Below are 14,311 nucleotides of genomic sequence, written 5' to 3' on the forward strand. Positions count from 1 at the left end.
AGTACTGTAAGTACTGTATGCGTTGGCTTACACTACGCAATGACTTTCAAATGTCCCCTATTACTGATGGCAATTTCCCAGTCTAAGAAAGCTAGCGTGTCATTTTTCATATCCTTCCTGGTGAACCTGATGTGTTTTTGCACCACCTTAATGTCATCTGTGATTGGTTTTACATCCCGAAATTTGACTTTCACCCAGGCGTCATCCACATATCTGAACCAGTGGTGTTCGAGGACAGGATGACTTAGCAGTCTTTGTTTCCCACTTCCTGCTTATAAGAGTTAGCCACAATGGGTTAAACTGGGGAATTCATGGTGCACCCACACACTCACACTTTGTTGGTGTTGAGGGTGGTCCTGTTGGTGAGGGTGGGGTCATCCTGTAAGCTCTTATGAACTAGCACCACTTCTTCGGTAGCTGTAAGACAACGGAAGAGAGTTCTACCATTGTAAGTGACCGTAGTGTCCTCTGCCTACATAACGATATGGCTGACCTTCTTCATGAAATCCATAGCGTTCTGAGGATGGCGTTTCCAGCTGCCTACCGACCGCTTGAGGACCGAAGCCAAAAGCCTTTCGATATTGTATGTAGCACAGTTGATCGTGCAGACAATGGGTCTTTAAATTACCTCCTGTTTATACAACTTAGGCAAACAACAGAGACTTGCTGTAGCTTCCAGACAAAATCTTTGCTCACTTGTCCACATCCTTGGTGTTTGTCTCTTTAACTGGCCTTGGAGGACCCGCTCTGTCGCATGCCAATGTGTCTTGTGCACAGTAAGTAGATGAGCCTGCCTCTACTCCCTGGTCTTAGGCTATTTATGCAGTGTTAGACAGCATGAAAAGTATGACTGAATTCACTTCTCAGTGAATTCAATCACCTTTGAAGCTTTTTGTCATCTAGAAGAGTTGCAAGTCTTTTTGGGCCCAGCTCCTCTTTTGGTTTTAAAACATGGTAGGTAAATCAATGTTTCTCACCAGTTCGTTTAGCATCTGATTCTGTGGCTTTGGGAAGATTTTAGTAGCTTGGAGGCCTTAAACAGATGATGTCATTTGCAGACTTTTAGGAGTAATCCCAGCCTGTTTAGGTCTGAGGCTAAATCTCAAGCGGTTCCTGTAGTCTGCCATCTTACATGCCACCTGCTTATACTCACGTAGCAGCTTCAGGCAGTCCTTGCCAAAGGGAGGCAAAATGTCTGGATGGATGTTCAACCAACCGCGTAAGGAAATCCGACAAAGTTGATTGTGCTCACCTGGAAACTGGAAACAGTATAAACAGAATCAACATTGTGGGATTTTTCTTACCTGGATGTTTTGAGCCTGCATCAAGAGATTTTGCTTTCTGGAATATTTTGAAGGATTATCTTTGAATTCTGCAGGCGATCGAAGTGTGACCTGACCTGCCCTTTCAGGGATCATTGTAGGGGGCCAGTGGCGCAATGGATAACGCGTCTGACTACGGATCAGAAGATTCTAGGTTCGACTCCTGGCTGGTTCGCAGTGCGTGCTTTTTTTTCGTGTTGGAATGGATACGCTCTTAAATATTGTACAAATTTGGTCAGAGAACAAACTTTGACCTCACCTGACCTTTTGGTTTTCTTGCCCTTTAAGATTAGTTTGTTTACTCATCGCGCCAATGGTAGGATAATTATATAAATAATAACCAAATATTGTTCCAGGTCCGTAAAAGTCCTAACTACATGTGTCAACTGCTATTACATATTTACAGTTACATAATCCTTGAAAGAAATAGATAGTTAATGTATGTTTCCACCTAGCGAAAATTTACAGTTTTATAGTTATAATTCTCAATGAATTTTTCATTTCACTTGATTATTAATCTTCATAAATGCCCATGAAGTGTTATGTGAAGCTTCTTCAAGTGAGCTAAGCTTATTGCATAACATGATTTTGTCGTTGCAGTTAACAGTAAACACTTGTGACAACAGCTTAGAAAATTATGTTTTTGTTTTCTGATATAGATTATTCTGCATCACTAAATCTTCTAAAAGAATAATTTGTTTTGATGTCTTAATTTGTGTGTTTGTTTTTATTGGTGTGTTCATATGTTTTTTTCATCATGTCCTGCCTTTCCAGTTACATATATAATTTTTATAATTTTATAATTTTTCTGTTTTATTTACAATAGTTGTTTGATGTTTTTGTAGGTATGCTGAGCTGCAGACATACACAAATCTGGATTTTCATCCCATAGAGGATGGTTACTGTGACCTAATAGTTGAAAAACCTACAGTTTTCATGAAACTCGATGCTGGTGAGTAATAAAGATTTACTGGACTCAAATTAAAGCCCTGAAACCTTAACAGAAAGCTTGAATCTTTTACTCTTACTATACTTGAAACTGACGCATTTAAAACCTCATTTAAATGTTGCAGCAATGTATTGACAGCATTTTTTCTGCTTTTATCCACACAAATGAATACTAGTGATATTTTTTGTCTAAAATCAGAGAAAAATTAAAATTAAAATTAAAATTAAAGAAATCAAAATAGATAGTTCGCAGTCTGCCTTAAATGTGACTTTGCATTGAGCAGTCAAGCACACTGTGTTTGTGTCTACCAGCTTGAATAGGAAACCAAGTCAAGGTGAGATGGAACTTTACCAACAATAACACTATTGTATGAGGGGTTCAGGGTAGTGAAAACATGGAATAGGAGTTGTTACATAGCAAAGACATCGTAGAGAAGCAACAGGTATAGGCCATCGCCAAGATGAAAAGATTAAAAGGAAGGTGAAAATGTAAAAGCTCTGTGAGCTATTCTCATATCCATATTTGATTCTTTAATTCTACTAGAGCAGCTTTGCATGAGTCACAACTCAGAATAATCTTTATTTGTCTTATACTAACCGACCGGTTATTTACTTTGATCATGATTTTTGCTCTCTTTAGGCCAACTCTCTGAGTGTGCCTTCGAAACACAAGCTTTGGTGTTGTACAGGGCCACAGCTGAGATGACAATATTAGTGATATCCCATTTCTATGACATTATAGAGATCTGAGAATTAAAAAACTGTCTGAAAGTGTAACAGTATAATATAATAATAATTATTATTTATATATATATGTATTTTATTTGTTTGTGTAACAGGGGTGAACATGTACCACCATTTCTGTGACTTCATCAACCTATACATCTCCCAGCACATCAATAACTCCTTCAGCTCAGATATCAACATTGTCATGTGGGACACGGTGGGTACCTGATGCTTGCCACTGCTGTTTCAGTGGTGGTTTTAATCTACAATGGGTTTGTTAATTAATTATTTCCATTTAAGGGAAATAATAATGGATAATGAAGTAAATACAATAACTAATAAATAAATTAATAACCTTCCAAATCTTTGTTTTGCTGCACTTAATGCCTAAAATGTTTATGCCACACTTGTCTGTCAGAAGAAGACACAGGGCTGGAGTTTCCCGTTGTCTATTTCCCCATGAATTTATAAACGCCTCTTTCAGAGTTAGAGAAAACTGGCAGGAAGAGGGAAAGCAGTGACCTTTCATCACAAATTGCACAGTGCTGCAAGCTGCCGCATAATAGTGTGGTAATAGATTTTTTGTACAAAAGCAAAACTTCAGAAGAACTGCCTCTGGTGGTGCTTGAGGCATAATGTAGTTAATTTGGATTTTATTGCTTTGTTTTTTTTATTTCTGCTGTGACAGAGATTGAATCAACATTTGTTGCCCATTTTATATGTTTCTCCCAGAGTTTTTATGGTTATGGAGATCTGTTCAGTGAAACGTGGAGGGCCTTCTCAGAGTATGACATCATCCATCTGAAGACTTTTGACTCAAAAAGAGTAGGTATAATCACAACTCTGGCAAACCAGGTATTTTTAGAGGTTCAGGAGAAGATGCCCTGTACCTACACAGCTGTCCTGGAAAATAATTTTGACATTATTCTCTGTTGCTGAGGCCAAAATATAGATGTTCTACCTTTTCTTTGGTGTTTGAACTGCACTATATTTACATAGTCTTACTAATTGCTTAACATGGCGATACACTAATTGACTGGGCAGAGACCAGAATCAGAAAATTATGAACAAATTCAGCCCTGAAATTTGTTCAAATAACAAATTGTCACCTCACCTTACATTTGCTCAGTTTCAGAGGGGGTCAGTGGCACAATGAGCTCAGATGTTCTTGGGTTTGACTCCTGACTTGCTCTGAATGTGTGTGCTCTTTTTGTTTGGTGTTTTTTTTCTTCTTTTTTTCTTTTGGTAGTGCAAAGGATGCTCTCATGAATGTTTTGAACGATTAGTCAGAGATCAAAGTCTGATCTCACAATTCTCATAAAGAATTAATTTATTAAACTAATGAAATCAAGCCAAGTTGCTTAAGAATGGCACAAGAAAGTGCTTCCTAGAGAGTAGAAAAAAATTAGAGTTGATCATTGTTTTAAAGTCAGCTTCCACATGTTTAGGACGATACTACTATTTGCATTTATAATGGCTGAAAATGAAAAATGTGAAAAGTAAAGAAGAAATGGCGGAAATACTCTTCAACTATGTTCTGAGTGTTTATATGGCATAGTTTTCCACAAGAGGGCACTCTGTAAGATCTTTGTTGGCAACACACATATTTGAAATGCCAGTGGTTTGATGAGGGGTAAGGTAAATAAAAAACTAGGAATAACACATGTTAGGAAAACCTGTTTATGTTTAACATGTGTGAAAGGTAAAGAAAACATCCTCGATATTGTAATATCTTATTTTTAAATCCCCAAATATTGGTAAGGGTATCAATCCTTATCAATCCTTCTTATTCTTACTTTTATTTTTTCATGTCTATTTAAGCGCAATTTATGACAGTATGTTTGCACTGAAGCACCGCAGCAATTTCCTAATGTTGTAAACCTGCTCAACATTTGGCAATAAAACCCTTTCTGATTCTGATTCTGATTCTGAATCCTAAAAATCCTTTACTGGTCAGGATCTAATATCATTCCAGTGTCACAAACAATGTGCGGTTTTTGAAAGAGTTGAAACCATCAGGGGATTGTTTGGCTTTTCTGATATGGTAGTACAAGTGTTGTTATAGACTCCCAATACATGCATGCATGTAGATGTCATTATTACAACTTGACAATAATTTCTGCGTCATATCAGATAGTTAAAGTTTGATCTCTTCCCATTTGTGTATAGGTTTGCTTCAAAGATGCCTTCTTCTCCCTTCTCCCAAGAATGAGATATGGTCTTTTTTACAACACTCCTCTTGTAAGTTACCCCCCGCATGTGTGTGTGTGTATGTGTGAAAATTAGTGTAACTACTGAGATTCATATATGTATTTGCTATATGAAAACTGCAGTGTCTTACATCTTCAAACCTGCTTTGTTTGCGTCTCTATCTATTTTTATCTCACATTGCATATATTTAAAGGTCTTTCCTAAATTCAAGATATCTGGTGTAGTCGTAAACATGCAGTTTAGGTCAAATATTTTTGTAATATATTCAAAGGCTCAGCAAGTGCTTATGTTATTTAAATGATAATTCCAAGGAGATTACTACAAAGAGGATCCCACGTAAATATGTGTCGTCCTGTGGTTCCAGCCTTGAGGTGTGAAATATTGATAGGTCAGCCTCAAGCTGCTTTTGATTGCCCCTGCTGCACATCATGTTTATATTCATGTGCTCACATTTACAGCTGCAGTACAACGGTGTGTATGTGATATTCTAAAACCTGAGAAATGCCTCATCTCATATGATACTCACTCCAGGGAGATAAGCAAATATCTATACAGCTGTCAGTTTCCCTATGTGTGTAATATACAGTATATATTTCTTTTATTATTTCTTTTTATCACCGTCCAGAGCAGTAATGTGATGGTATTGCTAGATTCAATTAGTTTTTACTTCATTTCAAATTTCAGAGTAGTATTTATGTATGACTGCATACATATTCTAGTACAATATTTGATATTAAACCGTTAAAAAATAGTTATATAAATGTATGTAATATATAAATTATAAATGTTATTGAAATTGACTCTTTATGTACTGTGTTAATGACAGATCTCAGACTGCTACAGTGAAGGGATGTTTCGGGCATTTTCCCAGCACATCCTGCATCGACTCAACATCACACAAGACAAGCCAAAGGTAGGAACAAAATCTCTAGGGAAACACAGCAATTACTTTTCCTGTGTCCGAGTTATACCATATAATATACATAACACCAAATAATTTCTCATAAATAACATTATGGCTGCACTTCACCACTATAGAGAACCTGTGAAAGCATTCAGAAGTTTCTTTCTTGTGCATAGATCATACTGCTACTGAATCAAGCCTTTGAACAATTATTTTGGTTAAAAAGTTTTCAGTTAAAAGCTCGTTTGCGACCACTTCTGTGGACTCACTGTTTGCATAACAATTAAGATACTGTTTCTTGAGCAGACTTTAGGGAGAGCAGTAGTGCCTCTTACCCTATGTATTCACAATAAAATTGTGGGACTATGTAAGATAAAAGTACTTACTGAGCTGCTTTGGTGGTCTCAGGTAAAATTTGATTTGCTCATTGATATCATGGGTTTGATTCATGGAAAAGGCTAAACTGTAATCAGTGGGACATTGACTAATACATTCAGTAAATAAAGACTAAGCATAAGTTGGATGTATTTTAAATTTTTTTCTTTGCTAATGCACGTTTATCTCATCTTATAATGTCTATATTAAAATGTTTATTTTTCTGTAAAGCCATTTTCAGAAACAGCAGGTCTGATGCAATGGGTAATGCCTCTTCAGGCTACGAGTTTAACAGTAAGAGCAGGTAAAACATTATGAGTGAAGGATGGTCTCCTTTTGAGGGATTTATTGCCACAGGTTCAGGCTGGTGTCTGTTTATTTAGTCTTTGTCTTTGACTTCTCTAGAGAGGTGGATGGGACTTTTGTCTTCTGTTAGAATTGCTAAGCTTAAAGACTAACAAAAGCACAAATAGGAACAAAACATTTTGCACATACATTTTAACATTTTCCCCCAGTGACATTGCTTATTTTATTGTGTCTTACTTTGTCTTAGCTTTCATGGCACTTAATGTTCTTATTTCTTTTACTCTTTTTGTGTACAGTATTTTGTGACTGTTTGTTTGTGAAAAGCACTTAATAAATAAACTTTACTTATTTTATTTACTTACTTGCTTACAGCTACAACCTGTGGACAAGGGTCTGGAAAGTTCGTCATAGAGCCTACAAATGGCCAATGCACTTTAAGAACCTGTAGATTTTATTTTTTTTCTTGTTTTTTTTTACAGTTAACATGAATACGTGGAAGCAAATAGCCCACCGGTAGAAGTGTCTTGAATCTTCTGCAGCCAGAGTCTCGTTAATGGTCTAGTGGTTAAGATTTGGTGCTCTTGCTGCCATAGTCTGGATTCAATTTCTGATAGGGAATGTCAAGTTTTTTCCCAGGTCGCAGTTGAATACCCTAAAAAATTTCCTTTTCCTAATTCCGCTTCTTTTCTACAGCGGTTAGCTCAAGGCTTTTCATATTGTATGATTATAGCCCTGTAAGACAAGAGGGTCTCTCTCATATCGCTCTCTTTTTCTAACTGCTTTTTCCTCACTTTGGTGGAAAATGTAATGAAATCAAGGAAAGGTTTGAAGAAGATTTTACAAGGTCTTAGGAAAATAGAAGCATGTTGCTTAAAGAATCCCAACTGCACTTACCAACTCCCTAAGAGCGTGATGGGAGATCTGTGCCATTTTGAAACTATTTACTGATAATTCAAAATGCTTGCAATAATGGAAACGGAACTATGGCAAATCGTAAAGGTGGTTTATTTTAATACAGTGTAATACAACCTATAATCTTCACTCAAGGCAACACCTGAACAGGAAGAAGATTTCGCTGCAGCATTGAAAACAATTTATCAAGTTAATGCATGAGGTGGAAAACAGTTTTAATTAACATTTACATGGTCTGTTCTATCTCTTGTGTTTTGTTGATCACTGCTCTAAGTAGTAGGACGGTATTATCGTCTCTCCTTTCATTAAGGATAGTCCACTGTAGCTTATGCTAAATGAGGTAATTAAGAAACAAGGTAACTAAATTTTCTTTGTATCTGGACACAAATACTTCCAGGGAACCTTCCTAAGCAAAACTGACTATTCGGCTGCACCCATAATTTGTAGAAGCAAATTACACACGTGGACGCTCTAATGCTTGGCAGTTGAGTATTACACCGACATTATGGATGTGCACTATAAACTTCAATAGGAAGTCTTTAGGAATAAGGAAAAGAAACATAATTTCCTCTTCCATATTCTGTAAGTAACATTCAGAAACATCTGGCCCAGACTCTGCAAAAGTCCACGATCGATGCCTTTAAAAATGTTTGCCTTGATGGCACCTCCTCTTTTGCACTGAGTCTGCCATCATTTGCCATCAGCAGTAAGTGTAACATAACCACGATGTTGACTTCTACAATAGTTGATTGGTTATTGGATACTAAGTGCATCAATGACACTACACCTACCCCAACACCCACCTCACCCCAACCTGATATAGTACTTTCTGAAAGAGTACACGCATAACTGTATACTGACAGTGCCATGCACTCACTTCCTTATTCATATTCTTCATCTATAACTCTCCAGACCTCCTCATAAGTGCTTTATGGTGCCATGCTTGTAATGATTGACTGTATCTTTATGACCAGCGAGGCCCGATAACTTCTTCCTTCCTGTGAAGCAGCTCATTGGGTATTCATATTCTTCACTGGAAATATGCTAAGAGGCTTTTCAGTGAGACACGGGGCTACGGGCGATAGCAGGCTGGCAACTGAATGAGAGGTCTTCCCAGCCCTGACCCTCTTCCCAGCTCTTTCTTTCATCCTTAGATTAATGACATCAGGCAGAAACTCACGCTGCTCTCCTTTATTGTGTCCTATCCATTTGCTACTGCCATCCCACTCCTTCTATCTCACCTCATCTTAATTTGCTGTCTTTTTGTTTCGCTCAATTGGCTTTTCCCCAATACTCTTTGAAATATATTTGAATTCGAAAAAGAGAAATTGTGTCTGTACTGATTGCATATATAATTACCACTGAGGTATAATAGTTTGGTTTTTTTGTATTTAGATTATTTCACTGGTTTGAACTTCCTGCATTTATTTTGATGATAAGCTAATGAAGGGCCCTTACTGTTTAACAGTATGTTACAGATTGTGACCCCTCCAAAAGTCTAAATACTCTTTCTGATCACAAGATGGCAGTAGTAGACCGTGAAAAGAAATATCCCTAAGCTGGCTGTCTGGACTAATAAGATTATTTCAGGAAAAAAAATCTCATTGTCACATTAAAAATTGGACTCTAAACGTGATTTTAGGCTATTGAGATTATCCACTGCGCTGTAAGTGCGTTAATTTGTATGAGCACCATGTTTTCCCAGCTGTCTATCTCTTGTTTGTCCTTGGCTGATTGTTTATTGGGTGCGTTGCTGTTTCCAGGAGGGGCGTGTTCGTGTCACCCTGCTTGCACGCAGCACAGAATACAGAAGGATACTAAACCAAATGGAGGTGAGTCCAGCACCACTGGCCCTTCTCTTTGTCTCTTTCTTCCTTGTACCTGTTCTTCACTCTGCAGGACAGGCGGCACAGAACTCTCCTGTTTTCTTACCGCTTGTCCTCCTTTTTCTTTCTCTTTGTCTTCTGTCTCTTTTACATTTCTGTCTTTACTTTATACAACTCCCTCACACCTCCTCCTTCAGCTATCGATTTACTGCCCACCTCTGTTAAGTGCCTATTTAAAATCTTATTTGTTATAAAAAGTATGAGTAAAAAACAAGGCTTGTGATTTATATTGTCACTGTCTGTATTTGTTTGCTGTCTCATTGATCACAGAACCTGTTCTTTTGTTGTTGTTACAGCTGGTAAATGCCCTCAAGACTGTGCCTTCACTGGAGGTCAATGTGGTAGACTACAAATACAAGTGAGTTATAGAGCGCTGGCTACACGAGTCTAGGAAGCTTTCAGTGCTGCTCAGCATTGGTCACCACACATTGTTATACAGCTGTGTGTAAGAATAAAGGAATCAGTCACAATGACTGATGTGTAACTCATTGTCTGTCTTTCAGGGATGTTCCCTTCCTGGAGCAGCTGAGGATCACCCACAACTCTGACATCTTTATAGGGATGCACGGGGCTGGTCTCACCCACCTCCTCTTCCTCCCTGACTGGTCTGTCATCTTTGAGCTGTGAGTGACATTGTCCATCTGTGTGTCAGCTGTACACATGCATGTGTGTATAGTTGTGTGTATGTGTGAGTAAAAGCCAGGTGGAGCACAGGCACGGGGAGAGCAGTTTGTTTTGCAGCCTGCTCTGTCCAAAGTACCCCTCAGCCACTTGGTATATGACTGTGAAATACTGTCTAATTAAGCAGCTCGTCATCACACCTGGCAATCCTCAGCAAAGGAGCTACTTGAAATGTGTGTGTGTGTGTGTGTGTGTGTGTGTGTGTGTGTGTGTGTGTGTGTGTGTGTGTGTGTGTGTGTGTGTGGAAGCATAGAGAGAGTTGGGTGTAGATTTTGGAGGGTGACACAAAGGAAGAAGCACTGTGTGCATAGAGAAAGAGAGACAGAGAGAGAGAAATTGAGCTAGAACGAGGGAAAGAGAGGCAGATCGAGGCGAGCAAGAGATAAAGTGTCTGCATCCGTCCCTCCTAGATATAACTGTCAGGATGAGAGCTGCTATCGAGATTTGGCTCGGCTGCGGGGCATTCGATACGTGACTTGGCAGAAAATGGACAAAGTGCTCCCACAGGACAAGGTAGGGGAAACTCCTGTATACGCCATTAGCTTCCCAGTACCCCAGCAGCAGCTTTGGTAATTCATCTCACCTGTGTAACATAAGTGTACACACACTTAACCTCACATGTGCACACTGAATTATGTGCAGTTATTGGTGCAACAGAACAAATGTAAAGACTTCATTTCGTACTTATATAACATCTTTGTCCTCTTCGTGTAACAGTGAGGTTAGCGTGTAAACACACACGCCTATGCTCTTATGTTGTCTTTCTCCTGTGCTTCTGTGTTTCACACATCCTCTCTAATGCTTCTCTCAGGGTCACCATCCCACCCTTGGGGACCATCCGAAGTTTACCAACTACTCCTTTGATGTGGAGGAGTTCATGCGCCTTGTGTTGGAGGCAGCCGATTATGTCACGCACCATCCTAAATGGCAGCGCCGTGCCCTTCGTGATGAACTCTAGAGCGTCTGTGAGTGGACCGAGGGGGCGCAGACATCTGGCTGCTGAAGAACTCTAAACTTTAACCTGCTTTTTTCTGTGATGGGAAAAAAAACTTCACATTGGCAGAGTAATCGTTAAGGTATCTTGAAAGGTTGCCACATTTACCAGTGAATCACAGTGGTGCAGCGGGTTTTTTGTCACCTACTATCTGCTGCATTGACAGGTCTGGATGAATGAAAACAGTATGGCGGACAGCTCGAGTTTGAATGGCTTTCACTAGCTCTATTAGTGTCAAATCAGTTAAAGGACTAGGCGTGTGTAGTGGAACCATCTGGAAAGCAATAAGATGTGTCCTATGCTTCTTCATTACCTCCCTGCGTCTGCTTCATTCCACGTCGCCAGAGTTAGCAAATGAGCAGCTGTTACGACATTCCTTCACATGCGACATCTTGTCCCATTTGATCAGTGTCACGTTGACGGGAGCCTCTAGAGTTGTTGACAGTCACGCTAGAATTTCTGCGCACATCCTGCATAAACCAGTCTAATACGGTGAACAGTATTCACATGCTGGATTCTCACATCCAATTTGACACATCCAGTTGTAGTCTGACATTTTGAAATCGTGGTTTTAAGTTACAATCTCATCCCAAACACATAGAAGTCTAAATGGTAAGATACAGCATGTGTGTTCCCTACTGCCATGATGTATTTTCTGTTGTATCAGTATTAATGTTTGTGTGTTTAAATGCAGGAATAGTATTTAGAACAGTAACGGTGCATACACGTATGTGTATGTTGTATGTTAGGATGTATGTGTATGTAAACCTTAACACTCCAAACATACTGATAAAGACTGTTTTAGGATGAAAAGCAAAAATATTTAACTGGCTTTGCAGCTCTACTCTTTGCTGCTGGATCTTTATTTAAATTTGACCTGGTTTTCTTTAATATTTGTCACATTTATTATTTAAAAATATGTTGTGCTGGTTTGATTGAATACCTTTTGATGCCAATGCCTTTTTCATTATAAATTCCTTTGCATTTTACCAAAGGAAAGTGTCGTTATGGTCAAATAATGAGAGTGCTGCTATTATCTGTTACCTTTTCCAGAGACTTCTGAATGCTGTTAGTTTTGTATTTTACGATAAATTTGTCTGAATTGGAATGACACTTTGCATGCAGTCTGGTGCTATCCACAGGAGTATTTTGAGCGATCACAAGAAAATGTTCATATTTCTTGGCCTCTGAGCCTGATGTTTTATTTATCCATGAGACTGTGTTGGACTGAGTCAGACACTTGGTTGGGGCTTTCCTAGACTTGCGGGGAATTTCATATTCAGGAGCTGTGTTAAATTTTAAAATAAATAATTTTAAAAAAACATGCTGAAGCATATCTTTGTGTCTATGTAGGCCATATTAGGCATCAGAGATTTAATTCATCTTAATTTAATCAATCATCTTTTGAAGTCTGACCTTGGAGGGAAAAACTGAAGCCTCTGCCTTGCCAGTTCTTGCTGATGCCAGACAGCTCTTTGCTGTGGGTTTCATTATTTTACTGAGTTCAGGTCTAAGGAGGGAAAGGGCTCCTCGCAAAAGGGCACTTGTTCAGTTTTTACTGTCACCGTAATAAATCTGGATGACCTCAAAAACTACCCGAAGTACCCGCGTGACGGATCGTGGCCACATGGGGGCAGTACAACACCACACATGAGGCCAAATCACCAGCCTGCGCTGTGTGATCGTTCCTGACAGACTTGGTTCAACGGTGTAGACACCGAGAATAATTTATTCACAAACGTACCCAGTGGGTCACAAAGAGACAATATTTGTTCAAAAGCGTTTGCTTCAATATCCCAAGTTTGCTGTCAGCAGTCGTTCTCCTGCGTGTTCTTTTCGGATGTTGTGTCTGAACTTTCAGAGTATTGACAGACACCGGGCCTGTCTGGGATGGACACTATTTATGGCCCTGCTCGGGTTACTGCCAGTGACCTCGTAAAGAAATGAAGAATCTTGATGCAGAGGGGGATCAAAAGCAGAGGAACCAGGATGTCTGTTTTCATTAACCTTCATGACCGCTGCGAATCGATGAGTAAGTCATGGTTTTTAGCGCAAAACTGACCAAAGCGCATTCAAAATGGATCGTCTGCCTGGAAGAGAAGGCGCACTCGGTCACCCAAATAATTTCCAGCATGAGATAAACTGCAGAAAGTTACAAGTACGTAAAACTTTCCCTATGTGTGCGCACACGACAGCTTTTGTTCAGGGTTCCTTCTCTTGCCTGTCAGGTCTTGCCTTTCTACCTTAGGCCTCAGTTCAGACTTCTAAGGATGCACATTACGGCTATTCCCCGTCATGAAAATGTGGATTTTTTTTTTTCTTCAGTGAGAATTAATAATAGCGTCAAGATGATGAGAGCGATTTCAAATAAAGACTGAGGTTTAATTACTGGATGGAATTCCAAACAAAGCGATTGGATCACGTCTGAGCCGTCAGTCCTTCATTCTTTCATAAAGCCATTTCTTGCTGTAATTTGCAGCACGATCATTAGCATAGTCTAATATATCTCAAAAGACAAACATTTCTCACGCCGAACCCAGACAAATCAATTGCAGCCCGCTCATCTTACCATGGCCACTTTTCCAGGCGTGCCCACACCAGAAAAAACAGTGCATTTCAGCAGGATTAATGCAGGAATATCGATCAAGTAGTAAGAAATATTCCTCAAGTTATGAACAGACATTTCCATAATGTTTTTCTCCCCTGTTATTGGGGTGGGGGTGGGGGTGGAATAATTCCAAACGATATCCTATAACCCTGGTCTCTCTCTTTACATGACATGCCAGGAGGCCTTCAAGCATATACTCTTACTTTTTCCACAACACAGAAGGTCATTTCTGCGACCTTTAGCATTTCATGTTAGCTTAAACGCCAAAACGGTTTGTTTTGTTGTTGTTGTTTTTTTTTTTAGGAAAAATAAATCTGGTGACTTTGAAATCTCTAAATGCAATGTGAGGTAAAACGCAAGGAAATTTAATTTCACACCATTCGGCGCTTTCCAGAAAAGTGGCCAGGTCCACATGATGCAGCTTCCTTTTATACTATC

The 14,311-nt window shown here is 39.1% G+C and overlaps 1 protein-coding gene and 1 non-coding gene across 4 annotated transcripts in view; both read left to right on the plus strand.

The window, feature by feature from the left end:
- eogt (EGF domain-specific O-linked N-acetylglucosamine (GlcNAc) transferase) overlaps nucleotides 1-12,577 on the plus strand; it is a 35,659-nt gene extending 23,082 nt beyond the window's left edge. For all 3 annotated transcript variants that reach the window (XM_086291655.1, XM_086291656.1, XM_086291657.1), the window contains exons 7-16: nucleotides 2,168-2,274; nucleotides 3,110-3,213; nucleotides 3,729-3,821; nucleotides 5,166-5,237; nucleotides 6,034-6,120; nucleotides 9,468-9,536; nucleotides 9,887-9,948; nucleotides 10,094-10,213; nucleotides 10,682-10,784; nucleotides 11,083-12,577. In XM_086291655.1, coding sequence (XP_086147781.1) covers nucleotides 2,168-2,274; nucleotides 3,110-3,213; nucleotides 3,729-3,821; nucleotides 5,166-5,237; nucleotides 6,034-6,120; nucleotides 9,468-9,536; nucleotides 9,887-9,948; nucleotides 10,094-10,213; nucleotides 10,682-10,784; nucleotides 11,083-11,229 — 964 coding nt within the window. In that variant the 3' untranslated portion in view covers nucleotides 11,230-12,577. The remainder of the gene's footprint in view (nucleotides 1-2,167; nucleotides 2,275-3,109; nucleotides 3,214-3,728; nucleotides 3,822-5,165; nucleotides 5,238-6,033; nucleotides 6,121-9,467; nucleotides 9,537-9,886; nucleotides 9,949-10,093; nucleotides 10,214-10,681; nucleotides 10,785-11,082) is intronic.
- Nucleotides 1,425-1,497, plus strand: trnar-acg (transfer RNA arginine (anticodon ACG)). The gene has a single exon. It is a non-coding gene; the product is annotated as a tRNA-Arg (tRNA).
- Nucleotides 12,578-14,311: the final 1,734 nt, after the last annotated feature.

The sequence above is a fragment of the Aulonocara sp. 'chitande type north' Nkhata Bay genome, linkage group LG5, assembly GCF_057382095.1.
Source record: "Aulonocara sp. 'chitande type north' Nkhata Bay isolate Kocher_YH1m ecotype deep benthic linkage group LG5, A_spYH_male_GT1.1, whole genome shotgun sequence".
In the NCBI taxonomy this organism is placed as follows: domain Eukaryota; kingdom Metazoa; phylum Chordata; class Actinopteri; order Cichliformes; family Cichlidae; genus Aulonocara; species Aulonocara sp. 'chitande type north' Nkhata Bay.